At 40.2% G+C, this 24,700-nt stretch overlaps 1 protein-coding gene across 1 annotated transcript in view; it reads right to left on the reverse strand.

Moving 5' to 3' along the window:
• Nucleotides 1-17,117, reverse strand: part of CHST13 (carbohydrate sulfotransferase 13) — a 42,192-nt gene extending 25,075 nt beyond the window's left edge. Inside the window, exon 1 of the mRNA XM_070738359.1 lies at nt 16,851-17,117. Coding sequence (XP_070594460.1) covers nt 16,851-16,944 — 94 coding nt within the window. The 5' untranslated portion in view covers nt 16,945-17,117. The remainder of the gene's footprint in view (nt 1-16,850) is intronic.
• Nucleotides 17,118-24,700: the final 7,583 nt, after the last annotated feature.

A 24,700-nucleotide genomic window follows, 5' to 3' on the forward strand; every position in this document is an offset into this window, starting at 1 on the left:
GGTTTTTCCCACCCAATGACGTCATATGTCATCGCCAAACTAATAATTTTTGCAAATAAATAACAAAAAAAAATAATTATTGTTAATAAATAATTATGTTTATAAATATCAGGATCACTAAGTGTCTTATTCCATGGTGAGTACCAGTAATAATGGTGAGTAAATGGTTGTTAAGGGAATGGGAAATGGTAATTTAGGGGTTTAAAGTGTTAAGGGAAGGCTTGTGATACTGTCCATAGCCAAAAATGGTGTATTTACTTCTGCATCTCTACTTCGCGGAAATTCAACTTTCGCGGGCAGTCTTGGAACGCATCCCCCGCGGAAATCGAGGGAACACTGTATACTCAAAGCAGCATGAAGCCAATAATGTAAGCCTGATGATGGCGAATGTGATTTCGCTGAAGTGTCACAAAGACACTCAAAATATTACATGGGAAAACCCCCAACTCACAACAATCTACATACATATATCTGTGAAAATCTACGAAAACCTACATACATACATGCAAGCATACATGCATGCATGCATGCATGCATACATACATACATACATAAATATATATATACACACACACACGTAATTTTTGTGTGCATTCGGGTTTTCTCCCATGTAAGGTTATGAGTGTACATGGGAAAGAACCCGAACGCACAAAAATTTACATACATATACCCATGAAAATCCAAAAAAACATACACACACACACACACAAACAAATTGTCCTAAAAATGCGAGTCCCAGCTGTAGTTCAGGATTCAATGGAGATTTTACACTCTGACTATGTCAGCAGAGTCTGGTGAAAGCTTAGTACATTTTTAAAAATTTAAACATTCCAGAGATCATAATGTCTATATATAATGTTTTTCTTTCATCTCACTGTGGTATACCCAAATATGGGAGGGAGCATACTTTAGCCTTTTATCAGCAAAAATATAAGTTTGAATATATGTGTGTGTATATATGTATAACATGCATATACATCATACATACATACATACATGCAAACATGTATGAGTTCCTGAATCTCAGGAAAAGGGCGGCATAGAAATCAATCAAACACACACACACACACACACACACACACACACAGAATTTGCTTTTAAAAGGAGCATACAGGAATAATCCAAATCCACTACTGGATTCTAAGAGCCAAGGCAGGTCCAGAGGTCAGAAGTTTAAAGGGCTCTTACATGAACAAAATTCACAGGAATATTGTGCAAGAATTGGAGATCAGATTTGTTGCCAGCAAATAAAACATGGGTCCCAGTTGCCACTTAAATCAGATGCTGTCAGCTGTAATTAATCAATAAATTTATTCTGTTGCTTAGCAAGTGGCCTCACAGAATATCTTTCTGCTCTGCTGTTCTCTCTACTTGCTAGGTACAGAGACTAGGAGGCTTATATCATCCTCATCTGACTGTCTCATCCATATAGATGGTGCTTGTGGCTCTTGACTTGGTGTCTTCTGAGGTTAACATTCCAGAGTTTTAGCTGGAGCAGCTTCTTCAGATTCAGAATCTCAGTCCCAAATAGAGATCATGGCATTGACCACAAATTGAACAAGATGGTTATTCCCTTATCTCTAGATCTCTAAACCCACCAGAGACTACTGCCTGACAGTCTCCTCATAAAGATCATTTGTCTGGAGCAAGAGACTCCAACTGAAGTTGAAGTCCTCCAGGCTTAAAGTTGCCAAGATTGGAGACCCTTGGTCTGGAGCACTTGTGAGCAATCTCAAGTCTGTTTGTCTGAAAAGGAATTGCCAGTCTAGCTACCAGCTCTGCATTCCACTGTGACCATCAGCTCTTCTTTTCAGAACTCTTCAGTCTATAATAGCTTCCCTGGAAGTCAGGGATAACCATGCTTTCCAAAATAATTACTTTTGTGGATTCCAAGTAGAGAATCAGTCTTTCTTCTCCATGATACAGCTAAGGAAGCACTGCCAAGTAAACTGAAAAGTATGAAAAGGCTAACAGATACTGGTGCTTGTATGTCTGAAAACAAGCATTTGGCATATCATTATTATAATACATTGAGCAGGTTCACGGTTTTACATCTTTACTGCTTGGTAGTTGTGCTTTGAGAATTTGAGACAGCTGTCAAGTTTACAATCACAATACAGTACATTTGCTTAAGCGAGTCAGTCCCAGGAACTATTTACCTATTAATGCTGTCCTAGTATTAATGCTCATCTGAAAATCTTTTTATTTGGCTCAAAAGTGCATGAACCCTAAATTTAACAATTCACAATGCATGCTCTTATTTTCCCACCAATAACTAACTTGTAATAAGGAAGCAGAAATGCCTCACCCAAAATCTGGATAGATTTATTGAGAATTATGCTGTAATTCTAAAGGAAAGGAATACCTGGATATGGTTACAGTCGTGCAACACTCATTAAGTGTTGTACCTTTTGATTTTTGGCAAATGTGTCTTATGTACACTGACAGCATGTGCACCAAAGACAAATTCCTTGTGTATCCAATCTCACATGGCCAATAAATAATTCTATTCTATTCTGTTCCGTTCCGTTGCATAATGGTACAGTATGTCCCTCTGTATATGTTGTGCAACAATATGGAGCAGAAACATGTGATACATACATACATATATACATTTTGTGGTGCAAAAGTAGCTGATCCTACAATGTCCTAATGAGTTTGCAAAAATTTCAGTTAGGGGAAAACAAAATTCTAGCATGCTTCATAGTGACTTAAACAGTAAGGTTGCCCCTGCAGCAATGTACGGAGGATACAAACTTGATCCCATTCTGATTTTATTTAGACTGACTTTAATTCTTCAGATAGTGCTATTATTGTGACTCAGGGCTATTTCTGTTATTTCTTCATATTAGATGAGAGAGAACTGAATTTTAGTAACTGCCTGGATTTGCCTTTTGTCGAAAGATAAATAGAGTGTATTTTAAATGTTCTTCTCTCTGCTTGTTTTTCTCTCTGTCTTTCAATTTTTAAATATTTGCAAGCAAGAGACTTTATAGTTTAAAAATTAGAGAAGCCGCAGATCGCCCCTTTTTAAAAAAATTGTCTCTAGTTGGACAGAATATCAGAATATCCTTAATCCTTTTGTTGGTTTGCAAAGACAGTCAAAATAATACTTTCCACCAATTTTAAAGCAAACAAAAGTAAAGCTCCTTATCAATGTCTCACTCTGCTCAGAAACTGTCCAGTAGCCATCCCAGTTTTTTCCTTAACAATCATTCTATCAATCTCACAAGGCTCAAAACCTTATCATTAAGCATTGACATTATCCAGGATTACCCCGGGGTTGACCTGGAATTACCTGGGCTTCATTTGTTTGCTTCGAACTTGGCCTCCTTGAAATTCCAATTATTTTCTTATTTTGTTCCATTTAAACGGAATTGTGAAGGGATTAAAATAGAATCAAGCTATATGAAGATTATATGAGATTAGAAGCCTCAACTGCCAAATTATATTCTCAAACGGCCTGGAAATTCCACAACGATAGACATCTGAGTAGCATAATTGGTAATGAATAAGAAGGGTGGAGAAGGGAATGCAGCTGCACTTTTATTGTTTCTGTTCTTTTGGGGAAGGGTTAATCATAGCTTGTTGTAACAGGTTGAACTGTATTTGCCACAGTGCACAGCACCGAAGTAGTTTCTCTTTTTAAATGTAGGAGTAAAAAGTCAGCTTGACTGATTAAAAATATTAGAAGCCAACAAAATAAGGAACACAAACTACCTTCAGATGCATAAAGGCTGTAGAGATTCTCAGTCATCCAGGCCATGGTTGTCCCAAAAGTGCATTTTTCAGGAGGCAACTGACTAGTCCATCTGCCTCCTGAAAAAGCACCTTCAAGACTTCAGATGCATGTTTTAGTTCAGTAATCAGTTGTCCACAGACCACTGGTGAGCCATGAGTAAATGTTCATAGTCCGCAGAAAAATTATTTGCATTTTTTATATTGCACTAAATACTATTTATCTTTAAAAAAAAATAAAAAAATTCATATTAGTGGTCCACGGGATTTAAAATTATGAATTTAGTGATCCCTGAGGTCCGAAATGTTGGTGACTCCTGTTTTGGTTGTTTCATTTTTATATAAGTCAAGCTTGAAATAACCTAATTTCAGGTAATGAAAGGTATATGCCTATTTAACAATTGCTCTTTTCTTACAGTGCCGTCAAACAAGCCACTTAGACCAAATGGCAATATTTAATAAGATTGAAATAAGAAGTGCAATGAAGTACCCAAGTCCTGAGATGCTCAAATGGACATTCCTCCTTTAGACTGCAGATGCTTCAGATGTTGTATCTTTATTTATCCTCTGAATTTCTGTGTGCAATTATCATTCTTCTGCCTGAAAAAGTTGTTATTCATACAAGCCCCTGCTTCACCTACCACCTGCATATTCAAGGGGCTACCCTTGAAAAGTGTTCAGAAACTTCAGATCGTGCAGAATGCGGCCGCGAGAGCCATCGTGGGGCTCCCTAGATTCGCCCACGTTTCTGCAACACTCCGTGGCCTGCACTGGCTGCCGATCAGTTTCCAGTCACAATTCAAAGTGTTGGTAATGACCTTTAAAGCCCTACATGGCATTGGACCAAAATACCTCCGGAACCGCCTTCTACCGCACAAATCCCAGCGGTCGATAAGGTCCCACAGAATTGGCCTTCTCCGGGTCCCGTCGACCAAACAATGTCGTTTGGCGGGCCCCAGGGGAAGAGCCTTCTCTGTGGCGTCCCCGGCCCTCTGGAATCAACTCCCCCCAGAGATTAGAACAGCCCCCACCCTCCTTGTCTTTCGCAAATTACTCAAGACCCACCTTTATTGCCAGGCATGGGGGAACTGAGACATCCTCTCCCAGGCTTTTATATTTTATGTTTGGTATGTATGTGTTGTATAGTTTTAAATTGCTGGGGTTTTAATAAAAAATGCAAGCAAAAATAAGTCCCTATTTAATGGTATTTCCATTTGTACTTATGATGCCCTAATGTCTAAAAAAGACAAAATGGGGAGTAGAGCAAGAGTTTATAATGCATGCAGTGAAAAACCCAGACACGCATAATAAGAGCCTGCCAAGTTCCAATACAGAAGATGTAAGACTAGACTGAACTTAATTTTCTATTAACTAAAGCTTGACAAAGTCCAGCATTGTTCTGAGAGCAAATAGGTGATTAACCAACAGTTACATACAGAATGGAACTCTAATTTTGTTTTTATTTTAATCCCTTAGGATCGCTGAGAAAGAACTGGAAGATTATTTTACAAAAGCGTCTTAAACAAATCAACTCAGAAAGCAAAAAATGCTTTAAACTGCTTCCTATCGGAAGGAAGGAGTGAGCAAGAAAACGAATCTTGTATTAAATATTTCATTTTACATGAGATGTGCAACAAATCTTAATACAAATCCATAAAAAGGGGTAATGAATTCAAATAAATTCATCTGCATATTCCTGCATAAGAACCATGCTTATTTAAAACAAACAGGATTAATGCCAGATCAACTATCAAGCAGTAAACAATGCTCTTATTTAAACAAACCCCTATCTTATCAGACAAACAACCAAAGAGTAAACAACATTCTAATCAAGGAACCACCAAGAACATTCCCACCAACATTGATAAGGTAAAGCCACTTGTATTTAAAGAGAAAGCAAAGCCCACTCCCTTTTAGTGCTGATGATGTTAGTAAGTTGGGTAATGAAAAAACCAAGCTCAGAGAACACCAAGGACCTCATAGTTCAGTGATGGCAAACCTATGGCATGGGTGTCACTGGTGGCATGCAGAGCCATATCTGCTGGCACATGAGCCATTGCTCTAACTCAACTCCAACATGCATGTGTGTGCTGGCCAGCTGATTTGTGGCTCACATAGAGGCTCTGGGAGGGCATTTTTGGCTTTCAGAGAGCCTCTGGGGAAATTGAGAGGGCATTTTTATCTTCTCTCGACTGCAGGGAAGCCTTTGGAGCCTGGGGAGGGCGAAACACGAGCCTACTGGGCCCACCAGAAGTTGGGAACAGGCTGTTTTCTGCCTCCAGAGGGCCTCCAGGTGGCTGGGGAAGCTGTTTTTGCCCTCCCCAAGGCATTGGATTAGGGGTATGGGCACTTGTGCATGTGCAATAGCGCTCGCCCATGCTCTTTCGGCACCCAAGGGAAAGAAGTTCGCCATCACTGCCATAGTTAAACCAAACAAACAGAATGATAGAGTAACACAAAGAAGTTCTACATTTATGGACAATGCATCCTTCTTCTGCCCTTCTCAAAATAGTCAGACTTTGTGCAATGAGGCAGAAAAAAAGAGACACATAGCAATGGAAAAATATGGTTGAATTATAAATGGAGGGTACTATTCTCTGTACAATGTGGGCAATAACGGCACAATGTATGCTTTGTTTCATAGAGCTATGCTATACAGGGCATGTCACCTACTGCTTCAAATGACAACAGGCAAATCGTGTTCAAACTGACTTAATGAATCCTGAGCTTTTTTCTGGAGTAAATATGACCATTTGTCCATTCTCAGGCTGTGCTAATATTTTACTTGACTGCTTTCGTACATAAATTAGCTCCAGGAACGTCACACCAAATAAGAGAAATAGATTTCCTTTATGATGTATTGCTCAAACTTGACATTCTCAGAGGGCAACATGTGCCTGAACGGTTTGTTTCTAGTTTGCCTGCCAATTCCACATCTGGAACTGATGAATCCCAGTTCATGGTACAGTTCCCGGACAATGGAAGAATGGAGATACAGCACAGTTTTTCATATCTTTCCAACTTATCTTACTCCTTTCTATTTAAGCTAGGATTTCATCATTGTTGAAGAAATGGAAAGGTTTATAAAAAATAAAGTAGTATAATTCATAGTCCAATACAACAGCTTTTGAGGGAAATAAAAATTTGAGCATTGTACTTGGCATTCTTCCAGGATACCTTGGCAAATCTACAAAAGTTTAATACAATCCTTTTTTTAAAAAATCCATATTTACCCTCTTCCATGACCATTCCTGGCATTTGACAAAATGGACTTTGGCTGATTCTGCAATATATTTGAAAAAATACTACTATATTTGATCAACTCTGCTCACATCCTGGAGTTCGATCCTAATGGGTCTTAAGGCTGACTCAGCCTTACAACCTTCTGAAGCTGTAAAATGAGATTGTTGGGGGCTATATGCAAATAATGCTGACATTGTAAACCACCCAGAATGTGCTGCAAAACACTAAGAGGTGGCATATAACCCTATATGCTATTTGATTTGATTTAATTTATTGGATTTGTATGCTGCCCCTCTCCGGAGACTCGGGGCGGCTAACAACAATAATAGAACAGTATACACAATAATCCAATAGTAAAAACAATTAAAAACCCATTAAAGTAAAAACCAAACATACATTCAGACATACCATGCATAAATTGTAAAGGTCTAGGGGGAAAGAGTATCTCAGTTCCCCCATGCATGACGGCAGTGCTATCACACAGTATTCTCTTTCTGTACTCAATAAAAATACATTCAAACTGATAGAAAACCAGGGAGGAAATGTTAACATAAAATCCTCTACAATTTTATACAATTGGGAAAAACAGTCATTCTTACTTCAATTGGGCAGATCAAAGTTTGAACATACAAAAATACATTTTGCCATTACCATTTCCCTTTAATGTTGTTGTGAATATGTTTAGAAGAATCCCAGCAGTGGGGGTGCTCCCTGGTTTGGACCAGGTCATAGAATTGGTAGCGCCCGCAGTGGGAGACTCCCCCCACCAGAACCCATGTGTGCGAACTGGTAGCAAAAATATTTACAATCCACCACTGACGAATCCCCCAAACCTTCTTTAACGTAACTCTCATATTAACAAGATATTTGGCAACAAATATTAACATGAAAAGTACAATTTCTAGACTGTTTTTGTTTTAGCAAATGAAGGAGGTATTAGAAAGGCAATTAAGTAGGTAGGTAAATCATCCAGAAAAAGCAACAAATAACCAAGAACCCAAATTCAAAATCCCAGCTCCACAACTCAGGAGATGTCAAAGCCAGCCTGTCAATCTCTTAAATATGCCATCCCCTTACCTCCACTTGATAGATAAAATCAAGATTTTATGGTATATTAAAACCTGAATCCTTACTTGCCACTAGGTTATTAAGAAGCAAACGAATTACAAATCCTGTTTCTTGATTCTAGTCTACTCTAGTCTTGTCTAGTTTAATTTATGTTTATTATCATTGCACCTCATTCAACAAAATTAAATGCCATCTTCATTGTACATTATAACTATAAAAATAAAACACACACATCCTTCATATTCTATACAATTGAACTGAAAACCTTATATTGCATTAATATTGCAGTATACAGTAGAATACAATAGAGTTACTACCCTGTTTTCAGCCTATTTGTCCTTATTTTTATTATCCTTCCAGATGGTAAAGGTTCCAAAAAAGGGTGCCCAGGATGAGATAGACCTTTAAAAATGTTTTGGACTTTCTTAAGGCAATGGGAGCTATACAGCTCTTCCAAAGAGGGGAGACAGCAACCAGTGATCCTCTGAGCAATAATGTTAATCCTCTGGAGCGCTGTCCTATCTGCCATTGTGCAATTGGCAAACCATACACAGGTGCAGTAAGGGGAAATGTGAGGAAATAGGAGCCCAGCTTCTGATGAAATGTAAGCTTTTAAAAAAAAGTAGTTTCTGATCGTTAAAATCATTTTTCTTTTCATTCCCCCACCCCAGGTTGCCTTAGAATACATGGGACATAGTTTTGTAGGGATACCTGTAACAAGACACCTTTAATCATACATTGGCCAAGAATCAGAAAACAACTGGCAAAAATGGCTCAGCCAGAGAGTATTTTACCATAGTTGTTGTACTTAAAATAGAAAATGATCTCAGGAAAGAAGGTGGCATGGGATGTTCAGTAATAGTAAATAGATATGGAAATTGTATCTCTTTGAGGTGAGCAGAGGCCAGGCACCCTAATGTGAGTGACGTCAAGTTGGCCATCTTTAAGCCAGTCACATAACTTTTAAGCCACCCCGATCACATGATAGTCAAGCCACTCCCAACTGGTCACATGGCTGGCAAGCCACACCCACAAAATAAGCCACACCCACAGTGTGATAGTGAAAACTTTTGCAGTCCTTCATTGGATCACCTACATTCCGAAGTTCTCCTTGTTCAAACATAACATTCTGCCATGGGAACAGCATCGGTGTTCCTCTTACCACCTTCCTTTGCTTCAAAGAGAATTTTATTCCAAAATTCCCAGAGGGATTGTTTGTAACTGCTAAAAATGATGGTACTACCGGTAGTAACAGAACTCCAACCCTTTCTGAAAAGACTCTATTTTCATTTAATCTTCTGAAAAACATCAAAATGTGTTGTAAAAGTAGCATCAGCCTTTCCTGTTGATTGCATATATTTTTTTAATCTGAAGCTAGCATTTCTAAGTCCCACAGCTGAAATTAAATAAATAAATGTGTAGCTTACACAATACAGACAGAAAATTGCAAAAAGGCAAGAGACAATATTTTCCCAGAAGTGAGGAACTTCTTCGTGACAGAAAGAGAGGGTTGAAGAAGGTGATATTTTAAAAAATAACTTTCACAGGAAATAGAAGTATCTAATATTCTGAAGCTTGCAAAATGTGTAAACACTAAATTTTGCAAAGCCAGCCAACTGCTAGCTGAAATACCACATTTAGTTTCAAAGCAAACAATTTTATATTCCTGCTGTTTTCCTCCCAAATTCCTCCATCTAAAGAGATACATGAAATATTTGCAATCAAAGAGTTAGTAACATTTTTATTATGACAAACAGAAGTGCTGCAGAATTAGATATTCCCAAACACGTTTCACTTTCAACTGGGCATTCAAAGTGGTAAATATGGAATTTTCTCTTCTTTTATCCTCACATCAACTCTTTGCCCATGGGTTTTGAAACACACACATACACACACACACAATGGGCCTGGGTAATTTTGAATCATCTAAAGATGAATGAAAGCTAGATTAGGACCAGTTGTTGCACTGTTACAAAATAAGCAGTAAGTCAACAACCAACAATGTAACTTTATCTTTGTGAAAGAACAGATGAAAATTATAGTTTTTGATCCTCAATAATACAATGTTGAAAAAATTATGCATTATCTATCAGACACAAGTGGAAATATAGGCAAATTAGCTTGTAATATTGTAATATTTATTTATTTATTTATTTATTTATTTAATTTATAGGCCTCCCTTCTCCTCCTTCTAGGCATATTGTCACTAGAGCGAATGTATAATACTGATAGGATATAATTCTGTCCATTTTCCACTCCTTCAACAGAAACTGAGACGATACAAAATAACACTACAAAGCATAATTAGAACTCAACGCTCCAAGATGGCCTCAATTTGGAAGGCACTAGGAACAGTTAGGTGTATCCATAGAAAAATCTGTAAGAAATCACGTTGGCTATAAATAATTGATAGAATTAGCCACAAGGAAAAACTTGTAGGTTTTCCATAAATATTTTATAGCCTGTTGGCTTATTCTAGGTGATTCATTTTTACCATTACCATTCAGATATGGGACAATGATTATTTCTAATTGGACACCTCTCAGAAGTTTTTCATATATTTATCAATGATACTCAAGAGTCACAACCTTGAACAAACAAGATTGCACTAACACAGCAAGGCTTTACAACTGAGGCTGAGAAGGGTTTTTTTTTTAAGGGATTCAGTCCTCAGAAGTGTCAAAGCAAAAGACACATTCAAAAAGACAACGCTGAACAAGCAGTCACACTATATCAGTGATTCTCAACCTGGGGGCCGGGACCCCTTTGGGGATCGAATGACCATTTAACAGGGGTTGCCTAAGACCATGGGAAAAGACAAATTTCCCATGGTATTAGGACCTAAAGCTTCTATTCTGGCGCCTTGGAACATATTTTTACAATCCGACCAATCAGGCGTTTACAGTGGGGGTGTCCCTCTGACCTTCCTACCAATCAGCTTAAAGCTCTGTTAGGAGAATTGGTGCTAGACATAAACTTGGGAGTCACCACAACATGAGGAACTGTATTAAGGAGTTGCAGCATTAGGAAGGTTGAGAATCACTGCACTATATGAACCTTACAGTTCCTTCCAAATCTGTTATTTTATAATTCCAAAATACAATCTTCTCCACCAAATTGCAGAACGTCTGAACAACGACCAATAGTATATTTGAAACCTATACCAATCCCGCACACGTTACACATATTGTATAACATCCAACCAAATAATTATATTCTTCTCATGAACACAATATACTAAACATTGTACTTCCAATTCACAGACAGTGCTGAAAAAGTTCAACATTTACATACATCAGCATAATCCTGGCAACGGCTAAGATATTCTTGAGAAATATTGACATTTTTTTGATTCACAAGAGTCATGTGGACATTTCTAAAATGAAGAAACAATATACTTCCAAGAACCAAAAGACAGGCAGAGGTCAGGGTGGAGGAAGGCTTCTCTAAGCTTGGCACCACTTGGATGAGTAGCCAAATGATACATTGAATTAATAGATAGATCAATCTGCTAGTTGACTGGCATAGAAATAAATCAGCTTTTAATTTATTAGAACTGTACAGAAATATTTTTCCAATTCATAACCACTTGCCAATTCTTGCAACTCCTGAACCAGCCATTACATGAGATCCAAGTTTAGAAAGAATCAATTAGATCAATGGAAATTCATTCATGTCTTCATCCAAAGGGTTTGTCCTGATTTTCCCTTAAATAAACTACCTTTCCGAAGGCAAATAAAATTGCTAATTCAAAATCTTGGATGCAGTAAAATAATGATGAAAAATACTATAGGAATCAATAACGTTCTGATAGCAAAGCTATATAGTTTCATGCATTTTTAAGCTGCAAATAGACTACACTGACTTTCTTTCGAATCGCTATATAAAGAAGAGTTGCTCTCTCATTCATTGAATCTCTTCCTTTCAGTTATATGAGCTTTGGTCTTCAGAGGAAATTCATACTCCCTACTATCCTAAACATAATCGAGAATAATCCCCATCAACCTGAATTGAACTTCCACATAGGCATGTATAGGGATTGTGGCATCTGTGCTTAAGTTCCAGTTAAATTAATGGAACAAATACAAAGTTAAGTATTATTAAGTCATCTTGAAAAATGCATTTCTCTATGCAGCAGATCACTCTCAGTATATAAAGTAGGAAGGCAGGGATAGAGTCCAGAAAATAAATACACGACTGAGTTCCAACTTCTTCTATTTGTGTCACAAGCCCCATCCAGTTAAAGCCAAGCATCTGTGAAAGAAGCTTCTGTCAGCATATTCCGAGCTTCATTAGGTAACTTTGTGTACACTCTTGAATCTGGGAAGCTTTTTCAGTGGAGTTTGTGCACAACCAGTCTCACTTAGGTAGAATCCATGGGAATGTTGATGAGTTTTGGGGAAGAACTAAGGAATCAAAGAAACAGAGAAAGAGAACTGGAATGTTTTGCCTACTTGAGAAAAGCTTCTCATTGAGCTTTCTTTCCAGGGAAACTTCTGTTTAGTATTCCCATTGCCTCAGCAAACCACGGGTGTTATTACTCATGAGTCCAAAGCCACTGAAAACAGCACAGCATATGTGATCAAGAAGGATATATCTGGAGTGTGACATTTACAGTATATGCATTTCAGTTCCTTCCCAACTGTATAGCTTTGTCTCCAATATTTTATTTTATTTGTATCCAGCCTTTATTATTTTTTACAAATAACCCAAGGCAGTGAACATAACCAAGATTCCTCCCTCCTACTAGTTAAATCTGGTACCATAGTGATGCTAAAATTACATTGCAATTTGATGAAGGTTGCTTTAAAAAAATGTAAGATCTCCTCTGTGTCAAGAGAAGTATCATATTCTTAGGCATTAAACGTGCTTAGAATCCAAGAAATTAAGGTCTATATAGGAACAGCTGGATTTCAATCCCAGTTCTATCTCTACTACAGATACTCTGGGTGACACTTATGCCAAAGTTTTTAAATACATCTCAGTTGCAGCAAGCACATTCTATATGTCACACTTCACTGTTAAAATGTCCAACCACCCAACGAGTGAACGTAGCTAAAATTTGTTATCTTAGCAGTTCTCCCGGAGTCACTTCTATGACTCTACTTACTTAACAATCACAGTAAATTTGTAGTTGCTTACCAACGTTGCTCACAACTGATTTTTACAATGTTAAGATGAACAGAGTTTTAGTTCAGAAAAGTTAGCATATGAACCTAAAGGGAAGGCCAGCTGATTTTACCAATTACTTCTTTAGCTGAAGTCAGTTAAACTGAAGCCTTGACTTCTCTTCACCTCTTTGAAGCCCATCAGCCCCCAATATATTTTATGCAAATTGTTTTCAATATCCTTTATGGCTACACAATTAAGAAACCTAAACTTGAAACCATTTTGAAATAAGAAACAAAGTTAATTGGGATTTTAAGGAGATAAGCTAACATGATTATTGTCCTTCATGTACTCTCCAGGCACCTGGAAACTTCTACACTCCATAAGCACAATTTTGTATCAGAGGTTCTTCTCCAGATGTTAACTCAGTTACATGTAAAAAAATCAATTAATTCTACTGATTCATGTCTCAGCATGAAAATAAAACCAATGAAATCTTTTCAAGGAAACCAGCAGACTGAAAAGCATTTCACCGCCTGACACTTCTGAATGATATATTTTTCCCCTCTGCCCTAAAGCACACTCCTTCTTAGTTATTCTCAGAAATCACACCCATTTAACATTCAAATACAGATGGTCCTTGACTTATAACCACAATTGAGTCCAACATTTATGATGCTAAATCAGACATTTATTAAGGGTGCTTTGCTTCATTTTATGACTTTTCTCGCCACCGTTGTAAACTGAATATGGCTTCCCCATTGATTTTGCTGGTCAGGTGCTCAGGGACACAGCAACAGTCATATATATGAACGAGTTGCTAAACATCCAAATTTTGATCATGTGACCGTGGGGATGCTGCAACCATCATTGTGTGAAAAGCAATCATAAATCACTTTTTACAGTACCATTGTAACTTTGAACGGGCACTAAATGAACTATGGTATGTCAAGGACTATCTGTAAAAGCTAGGGATAGTAGCCTGTATAAACATTATAATGTTTTTTTCTATTTGTTAATGATACTTTCAAAGATAAGCATCACAGCAAAGTCCCTATTAAAGTCATGATTTATTTAATTTATTTATTTGTTTCTTTTGTCCAATACACAATAATACACAATGAGGGTTATGGAGGATATAATCAGGTAGAATGTATTAAAGGAGGAATGGGGGAGAAAAAAAGGAGTAAAATATAACTATGAGAGAATAGCAGGAAAAGATATACCCTGTTTCCCCGATAGTAAGACACCCCCGATTGTAAGACGTATCGGGGGTTTCAGGGGGGTCGGCTAATATAAGCCATAACCCGAAAGTAAGACATATGTCTTACTTTCGGGGAAACACAGGGATATTGCCGCCTCCCTGTCATCTAGCTGCGCGCCGCCTCCTGCCCACGTCCGCACCGTCCCCCTCTCCATACGTCGCCGCGTCTGCCACCTCCCTCTGATCTTAATGAGCGCCGCCTCCTGCCCACTTCCGCGCCGCCCCCCTCTCCATACGTCACCACGCCATCCCCCTCTCCATACGTCACCGCGCCGTCCCCTGCACTTGTCACTGCCGCCTCCTGCTTAAAATACGGTAATGCACACAGTATTAATCATACATCAGTAAAACATACACACTGGCATACTGGGGTATCATCTGCTGTTTTGTGGTGAATACAATACTGTTCAGGTTGTAAATAAATGTTAATTTTATGGTTAAAACAAAAAATTTGACGATTTTTTCCCCAATATAAGACATACCCCGAAAGTAAGACATAGTGGGGCTTTTGGGGATAAAAAGAAAGTAAGACACTGTCTTACTTTCGGGGAAACACGGTAGGTATAGAAGAGAAGATATAGGAGATATAGGAGAGACAATAGGACAGGGGATGGTAAGCACTCTGGTGCACTTATGTACGCCCCTTACTGACCTCTTAGGAACTTGGAGAGGTCAACCGTGGATAGTCTAAGGGTAAAGTGTTGGGGGTTAGGGGATGATACTACCACTTTAGGAATGGGAAACCTGCTTATCTGTATTTGAGTCTCCATTAACCAGGAGGTGGTAAGAGAAACATAAAACATCTTATATCTATGTATATTACAAATACAGTATGTACTTGACAAAATAAATAAAATAAAACCGGTCCGGGAAGGGTCTGTGACAATTTGCTGTGGTCAAGTTACCACAAGCAACATGAATGAATGAATCAATCAATCAATCAATCAATCAATCAATCAATGAAAATAATAATAATGATGATGATGGCCCATTGTATTCGAAAAGGATCTTGACATCTAATGGGTTGTAGGCTGTACGTGATGTGCCCGCAGGTGGCTGGTAAGTCCTATACGGGCACAAAATGTTCTGCTACATGTTGGGCAGAAATATGTGGGCACTACTGTTGCAACATTTACAGCATTAGTTCTGGCTTTATAATAATACATACAATTTATAACAATAATAACAGCAATGATAATAATAATAATAGCAATACCCTCCTGGCCTTCTGAAAGGCCATAAAAACTTGGCTTTGCCAGCAGGCCTGGGACCAATGAGCTATACGCTATACTAGTCCCTGCCATGGATATGAATGATTTACTTTGGGAGTTTTAAATTGTTATTATATTGTTTTAAAATGTTGTATGCCAGCCAGAGTCCGGAAAGTGTTGGGCGGTTTATAAATCAAATGAATTAAATTAAATTAAATTCACAACAGAGTTGGAAGGGACCTTGGAGGTCTTCTAGTCCAACCTCCCTGCTTGGATAAGAAATCCTATGCTACTTTAGACAAATGGTTATCCAACTTGCCAATGGTTACAGCAATATCAAAGAAGGGGTGAAATGGAATCAACACAGAAAGGATACAAAAAGGAGGGACATAATGAAAAGCCAAGGGCGAAAATATATGTGTGTGTGTGTTTGCTTGTTTTACACACAAACACATACTGCTCAAAAAAATAAAGGGAACACTTAAACAACAGACTATAACTCCAAGTATTCAACGATATTTCATTCATTCAGATCTAGGATGTGTTATTTGACTGTTCCCTTTTTTTTTTTTGAGCAGTAGATATGTGTGAGAGTATGTGTGATTGTGTGTATGTGTGTGTGATGTCTGTCTGTCTGTCTGTCTGTCTGTCTGTCTGTCTGTCTGTCTATCTAGCTATCTAGCTATCTAGCTATCTAGCTATCTATCTATCTATCTATCTATCTATCTATCTATCTATCTATCTATCTATCTATCTATCTATCTATCTTATTTAAAATAATTAATCTGAATTGTTAAAATTGTCCCGCTGGCGAGTTTTTCCCCCTAGCAAGTTGCCCATGGCGAGTTTGTCTCGTGGCAAAAGTTTGGCTGTGGGCGAGTTGTCCCTTTTCCATCCGGGACAGTTTCACCAGGGATGCGGGCGGAATGAGTCTGACGCGGAGCCTTTTGCAGGGAAAGCCCCGAAGTAGATCTCCCGAGGCCACCTTAAAACCTAGGTGTCGGTCTCTGGGTGAAGCCCCCAGAAAAAGAAAAGAAAAAAAAACCGAGCGGAGGCTTCGAAGTGCCAAGAGTCTCTTCGTTCTTTCAATTTTTAGGGGCTGAGGGGGAAAGGGGAGAAAGGGAGCTGTCCCCCACCCCCAATCTCAAAGAACGTTGCTTTGCTCACGGCGCCGAGGCGGAATAAAAAGGTGGCCGCGGGGTAAATGTTTAACTCACCCGGGTTCAGGCTGCTCTGGAAGTAGAAGACGACCAGGAGCAAGGAGCCCAAGCAAGTGGCCAAGACCAGGCGGTACACCCTGCTTTTTCTCATCTTCGTCCCTGCGCCGCATCCCCCCTCAGAGCTTGGAAGACGCGCGGGGAAAGCGCCAGGAGCGACGCCAGCTCCTCATGGCCGGGATCGTGCGGCTCGCTCCGAGCGGCTGGCAGAGGGAGCTCTGCCGCTTCCACCTCCTCTTTGGCTCGCGAATTTAAAAGCTCCCCTGGGCCGAGGGGAGGGGGGAACCTCTTCGCCGGATAGGACCGTACTAAGTAAGCAGGCCGGGGGGTTGAGGCTCAAAGAGCGAGAGGAGACGACGCTTTCCTGGGTAAGGGTCTTCCTTTCGGGATTACCTCCTCTGTGTTCCTTTTTTTGGGGGAAGGGCGATATCTCGGGGGGCGGGAGCGAAGAAAAGGTTTAGGACACGCTACCGGAAAGACGGGGGGGCTCCCCTCCGTTTTCTTGACCCGTGGATTAGTCCGACTGAAGAGGGAGGGGGAGTCACAATACGCGGGCAAAGTCACAAACCGGGTGTGTGTCTCTGTGTGTGTTTGTGTTCGTGTTTCAGGTTGGGGGTTTGAAAGCCCAGTTTCTTTTTTAAACAATTATTTTTAACGCAGGAAGCCAGGTGAAGGGAGAAGGGCTAGAGTTTTCTTTTCAAGGCAACTGAACCGCTTACGCGTCTGGTAATTAGTTTTGGGAAAATAAACCGTATCCCTATATTAAAGAATTGCCTCGCTTGCCTTCGCAATGCTTGAAGTCTTCTGGCTCAGCATTTTGAGAGGTGCCGTTTCTCTTTAGCCTTTGGCAGCTCAGTCCGTGGAGTGTCCTGTCTGTCCCGAAGTGCCTTTCTGCCACAAAGTAGCAACGGCATTTAGACTTATATACCGCTTCAGAGTGCTTTACAGACTTCTCTAAGCGATTTTACATATTGCCTCCAACAATCTGGGTCCTCATTTTCACCCACCTTGGAAGAATGGAAGGCTGACTCAACCTTGAGCCTACTGAGATTCGATCTGCCAAACTGCTGGCAGCCTGTGATCAGCAGAAGTAGCTTGCAGTACTGCACTCTAACCACTGCACCACCGAGGCTCTAAGTAACATGGTGTAAGGTTCTGCTGCCTAGGGAATTGATCGTGATGGCCCTTGAGACTTTATTCTCAACCTTGTTGGGAAGTGGCATCCCCCAGATGTTTTAGAAAATATCAGAGACTTCCCAAATCATATGTGGAGGAGATCCTTAATGTTGAAACTTAATTTATTTAAGTGCCCTAAATGGGTGCCTTCCATTCCTGGAAGGTATTTTAATTTTTTTCTTTTTAAAATAATTCTAAGGCTTAAAATATTCACAGCAGAGGGCAGTACTTATCCAGCCTTGGCTAAGCCTTGGGAAACCACTGGGAAATCCTAGACAGTAGTTCACAACTTTAAGATTTGTGGACTTCAACTTGCAGAATTCTCCAGCCAGTTGGCTAAAACCTTTTTCTCCTATATTCCTTGAGGAAAGGGTAGTTGCTATACCCCTTGCTGCGAATTTGGCCGCATGAAGTGTTGCATCAGCCGAAAATTCCGCAGTTGCTAACAATTTGCTCAAGTCCTGGCGTAGGCGACCCTCCTCCGGGTTGAGCCTGGCCTGCATTTCCTGTATCCATATTATAGACGCCCTATTAAAAAAGGACTCTGTAGCCACTGCACAAAAGGCCCATCTGGCCATCTGGTGAATCTTTCGTAATAGGATCTCAGCCTTCCAGTCCTCTGGTCTAAGGCTGTCTCCTGTTTCGGTGGGGACCAAGGCGTTGGATACTAGCGTCATTACCGGTTGATCTATGGGTGGAAACTCTATGGTAATAGTTTTTCCACTTCTTCATCGAATGCGTAAAACCTCCTCTCCAATTGCAGAGATACAGCCAGTTATATCAAACAACATATAGCAGGGGTACCCAAACCTGGCAACTTTCAGACTTGTGGATTTCAACTCCCAGAATTCTCCAGCCAGTTGGCTGGAGAGTTCTGGAAGTTGAAGTCCACAAGTCTTAAAGTTTGAAGACTTCTAGGCTAGTGGCAATACTGAGGAAATGAAAATTCTGGGAAAGGCAGAGACAAAGCAACTTGAAGTATTGTAAAGGGAGAAAAATCCCAAGATGGATGAGTTCATTTAGTTACTAAGAACTCCGAATGTCAGACCTTAGCTGGCTTTGGAAGCAAAACATGGTTGGGCCTTTGTTACACTTTGATTAGAGTTCTCTGTGAAATGTCAAGGTTGCAGAGTCAACTTCAGTTTGAGATTATCTTAACTTTTAAATATAGCTGTATGTAACCCATTCTCAGTGCAGTCATCTTGCTTTTACAATTCTTCAAACATACACTTCTCACTTCCTGTTAATAAAGCAGGCAGAAGCATTCTCTGATAATAAAGTCTTAATTCCCAGCCTACACACAATCCCTGCAGCTTTAGTGATAAAATCCCAGTTCAAAAGGTTTTGGTCTGACAGCACATGTACTCACATAGGCAAGTTCTACAAACTTTTATTAACTCTTGTACAAATATATCATGTAGAATTCATCCAAGCAACCCAAAAAAGTGGCTGAAACTCACTCATGAGCACAAAACAAACAAGAACCAACCTCTGAAAGTAAAGGCAATACTACAAATTTAATTTGACTTCTATGTCGCCCAATCCTGAAGGACTCAGGGCGAATGCCATTTTAGCCCAAGACAAATCCTAGGTTCTCTATTGTAGAAACTAATTTGCAAGCCAACTCAGAGAGACCTGGCAGTGCAGTAATCACTAATAAGTGCTAAGAATTTGCTAACAAACCATTCATCATGATAGTGACTGTTATTGGTAGGGGGAAAGAGAAATAGGAAGCTAGTTGGGTTAAAAAGACTATTTGAATTTGTTAAGAACTTTCTTATAAAGTTGACTAGCTCAAGATTGACTCAGCCTTCCATCCTTCCGAGGTCAGTAAAATGAAGACCCAGATTATTGGGGGCAATATGCTGACTCTGTAAACCACTCAGAAAGGGATGTAAAGTACTGTGGAGTGGTATATACCGGTAAGTGCTATTTGAATTATTTAAACCACTGCTGCATACAAAGAAATAATCTTGTTATATTTTCTCTCCAAGATTTAGGTGTCTTGCTTTGTGCTAATTTTTGGAGAGTTGAATTTGCAATGTGCTAGTTTTTGGAGAGTTGAATTTGCAATGAACTTCAGGGAAGGTATCTGTTTAAAACTTGCTTTTAAACTTCTTTCCATTTCCCCTATCACATCTCAATTTAAATTGGAAACAGAGTGGATATGAACAGAGTTGAAAGTGTATACAGTGTTCCCTCGATTTTCGCAGGTTCGAACTTCGCGGAAAGTCTATACCACGGTTTTTCAAAAATATTAATTAAAAAATACTTTGCGGGTTTTTTCCCTATACCACGGTTTTTCCCACCCGATGACGTCATATGTCATTGCCAAACTTTCGTCTGCCTTTAATAAATATTTTTTTAATAAACTTTAATAAATAAACATGGTGAGTAATAATCTGAATGGTTGCTAAGGGAATGGAAAATTGCAATTTAGCGGCTTAAAGTGTTAAGGGAAGGCTTGTGATACTGTTCATAGCCAAAAATAGTGTATTTATTTCCGCATCTCTACTTTGCGGAAATTCAACTTTCGCGGGCGATCTCGGAACGCATCCCCCGCAAAAAGCGAGGGAACACTGTACAATACTTTTTCATCTGATGGAACCACAGTACTGAAAAAGCTACTGGTACTTCTAAGAAGAGTTCTAAACTTGGGTGGGAGGTGAGGAGGTTTCATCCTTGGTACCTTTAAGACTTGTGGACTTCAACTCCCAGACTTCCCCGCCCAGGATGCAGTTGGGCATTGGGAATTAAAGTCTACAGGCAGTGTTCCCTCTAATTTTTTTGGGGGGGGGGGCGGAAAAGTATAGTGTCTGAGCGGCAGTCCCTTCAGGACTGGGCGGCACTCTTTCCCTCTCACTCTTTCCCTCTCGGCTTCTGGGCAGGTTTGAAAAACTCTGAGTTGATTATGATTTTTAAGTGAGCCATTGCTCACTGCTCAGCTTAGAGGGAACTATGTCTACAGGTCTTCAAGTTGCCAATCCTAAACCTTCTACACTAAACTTTCAATTTTGCAAAAGGTCTGGAATACAAATGGAAGTTTATTTCTGTGTGAAATGGTGAAGTTTTACAGATGCATATTGTAGACCAGGGGTCGGGAACCTATGGCTCGCGAGCCAGATATGGCTCTTTTGATGGCCGTATCTGGCTCGCAGACAGGGAGCGCGCTACCGGGCCCCGGGCAAATTGGGGCCCGCAGTCAGCGGCTCCTTGCACTGAGCTCCCGCTCGCAGCTGTCCCCTGGCTCCTGCTCGATGCCACGGTTTTCGGCGCTGTCCTGCTGGGCCCCAAAGACGGAAGGCAGGAAGAAGGAGAGCTCCATTCTTCTCGCCTTTTTCCCGCCTTCCGTCTTTGGGGCACAGCAGGACAGCGCCAAAAACCGCGGCATCGAGCAGAAGCCGGGGGACAGCTGCGAGCGGGAGCCCCAGGAGGGAAGTACCGGCAGCGCCCCGCCCAGCTGAAGCTTCACTGGCGTCGGCGGCAAATGTCCTTTGTGTCCCGGTGGGAGGGGGGGCTGCAGCGGCCGCAGGCAGTCGCAGGGAGATGGCGGCGGCGAGAGGGAGCTCCAGCTGGGCTGGGGGTTCGGGGGGGCCATGAACGCCGCCCGGAGCCAATGGCTTCTTTTGGGCTTACTTGAATTCCTGCTGCTGGTAAGCGCGCGCGGGTGGCCGGGTGGGAAGGGCGAGGCGCGAGGGGGAGGCAAGTGGAGAAGCGGAGAGAGAGAGAAGTGGACCAAAAGAAAGAAAAGGGAAAGAGAGGGAGGGAAAGAGAAATGGAGAGGAAGGAAGGAGGGAGGGAGGGGAGGGAGGGAGAGAAGGAAGGAAGAGAAAGGAGGGTAGAAAGAGAGGGAGAGAGAGAGGAGAGAGAAAGGAAGAGGAGAGATAGAAAGGAAGAGAGAGAAAGAAAGAGGGATAGAAAGAGAGAGAGAGTGAGAGATGCTCAGTGAGCCTTTCTTTGAAGTTGCCTTTCTTTCTTTCTTTCTTTCTTTCTCTCTTTCTCTTTCTCTCTTGCTCTCTTGCTCTTTCATTCTTTCTTTCTCTTTCTTTCTTTCTTTCTTTCTCTTTCTTTCTCTCCTTCCTTCCCTCCTTCCATTTCTTTCATTCCCCCTCTCTATTTTTATTTCTCTTTCATTCTTTCTTTCTCTCTTTCTTGCTTTCTTTCTTGCTCTTTTTCTTTCTCTCTTTTACCTTCCCTTCCTCTATTTCTTCTTTTCTTTCTCCTTCCTACCTTCTTCCCTCCCTCCCTTCCTTCAGTCCTTCCTCTCTTACTCTCCCCTTTCATAAGTTTCCTTGCTTCCTTCCTCTGTTCCTGTCCCTTCCCCCTTTCTTTCTTTCTTTCTTTCTTTCCTTCCTTCCCTCCCTCCATTTCTTGCTTTCCTTCTCCTTCCTCCCTTGTTTCCTCCCTCATTCCCTTCTTTCACTCCTTCTTCTCTTACTCTCCCCTTTCACACCTTTCCTTGCTTTCTTTGCACCCTTCCTCTGTTCCTGTCCCTTCCCTCTTTCCTTCCTTCCTTCCCACCCTCCGTCCATTCATTCACCCATTCCTCTCTTGATCGCCCCTTTTACCATTCCTTCCTTCCTTCCTTCCGATGTGGGCCTGGGCCAGCAGAGTAGTTTGCTTTTGCACCCCGTCTCGAGCTCCCTTGGTGCCAACCCGGCCCTCCCCACTTCAGAGAGAAGGGGGAGAAAGAGAGAGAGAGAAAGAAAGAAAGAGAAAGAGAGAGATAAAAAGAGAAAGATAGAGGGAGGGAGAGAAAGAGATAGAAAGAGACAAAGAGAGGGGGAGAGAAAGAGAGAGAGAAAGAAAGAGAGAAAGGGAGATACGTACGGCTCTCGCGGAATTATATTTCAAAATATGTGGCGTTTACGGCTCTCTTAGCCAAAAAGGTTCCTGACCCCTGTTGTAGACCATGAATAACATCCTAAGATGTTTTCGTGTGCACAGTATATTTTTAAGTTTTATTCCCAAATTGAGAAAATCCATGCAGATTTCATAAACTTGAGCAACAAAATTCCTTGATTTAAATGAAAAGCTATGGCTTCAGTAGCCCCCAAAAGCTTTATTTGTTAAGATATTTGAAAAGACAAAAAGAAAAACCTTGACCCATTTATTTCAATGGCTTTACTTTAGTATTATTTTCTTTTCATGACAGTCTGCTCTCAAAGCATCTTTCTGAAGTAAATGCACTCATGATAAGCTTATTTACATTCTTCTTTTCTTCTGGTGTTATCAAGCAAATTCTCTCCTCATTTTCATTCAAAAATGTGAATGGTTATTGTTAAAACCATTGAAAACCCATAACGTTTGTGTATTTTGGTGCATTTAAATCTTTGACCTACTATCCATTTCATTGTTGGTTACAAGGATAACTAAATATATATACCCATTAAATCAAAGATTCAAACAAATAAACAAAACAAAAAAGAAAAAAATTTAATGATGCGGTTGGGTAGTAATAAAAAAAACCCTGAAAGAAATAACAAAAAATAACTAGGCAAAGGAGATGATAAGCTGGGTTCAAAGGCTCTGTAAATGTTTTTTTCCATTGCTTACTGAGTTAAAGGAGATACACATGTTGCTCCTATTAATCACATTGCTGGGAATTTGCCAATCCCTGCTGTACGAGACTTGATACAACAGCACATTGATTTAATTATCAGTGAACAAAGACATTTCCCTTGTGACTTCTCCTTTCTCTGAATTCTAGCCTGATTTTTCTGATTTCCTCTCTAACTTTCACCATTTTTACAAACAGCTTAATCGCCTTGTTTCCTTCTGCTACTGTCTTCCATGTATGGTAAATGCAATTTCCTCTTTCTCCTCTTCTACTTTCTCTGGGTGCTTAATATACGTGTCAGTTGAAAAGATAGAAAGAGAAGCTATAACGATTTTCTCAAAGTCAGCCATTCTTCTCCCTATCTCTGAGTTTTTCTGCACTTGTAGAATAAATATGATGAAGTTTTAAATTGTTCTATCTCACAGTGTGAAACCATGTCACATTGTCATCATATGACGTATGGTGATGTTTTTCCTTTGTGGAGCTAAAGTGTGCACAGCCTGGTTTCTTTCTTTCTTTCTTTCTTTCTTTCTTTCTTTCTTTCTTTCTTTCTTTCTTTCTTCCTTCCTTCCTTCCTTCATTCGATTTTTATGCTGCCCTTCTCCTTAGACTCAGGGCGGCTTACAACATGTTAGCAATAGCACTTTTTAACAGAGCTAGACTATTGCCCCCCACAATCCGGGTCCTCATTTTACCCACCTCGGAAGGATGGAAGGCTGAGTCAACCTTGAGCCGGTGATGAGATTTGAACCACTGACCTTCAGATCTACAGTCAGCTTCAGTGGCGTGCAGTACAGCAGTCTACCTGCTGCACCACCCCGGCTTGTGACACATTTGGCCCACATGTCACAGTTTGACAACCCTATGTCTATCTGATCACTCTTCATTGCTTCTGAGTATTAAAATATTTGATTGTGCTAACAATTTCTCTTTAGATGTGACACTGATTAAAAGATTTGAGGGAAGTAATCCTCATTTTAAACAGAAATATCTGTTTGTCAAATTATTTGTGTATTTTAAAAAATGTAGGGTGTTATTGTAATAACAAACAGGACAAAGTAATTACTATAGGTCCATGATGGCGAACCTATGGCATGGGTGCCACAGGTGGCAC

Source organism: Erythrolamprus reginae, chromosome 2 (assembly GCF_031021105.1).
Source record: "Erythrolamprus reginae isolate rEryReg1 chromosome 2, rEryReg1.hap1, whole genome shotgun sequence".
NCBI lineage: Eukaryota > Metazoa > Chordata > Lepidosauria > Squamata > Dipsadidae > Erythrolamprus > Erythrolamprus reginae.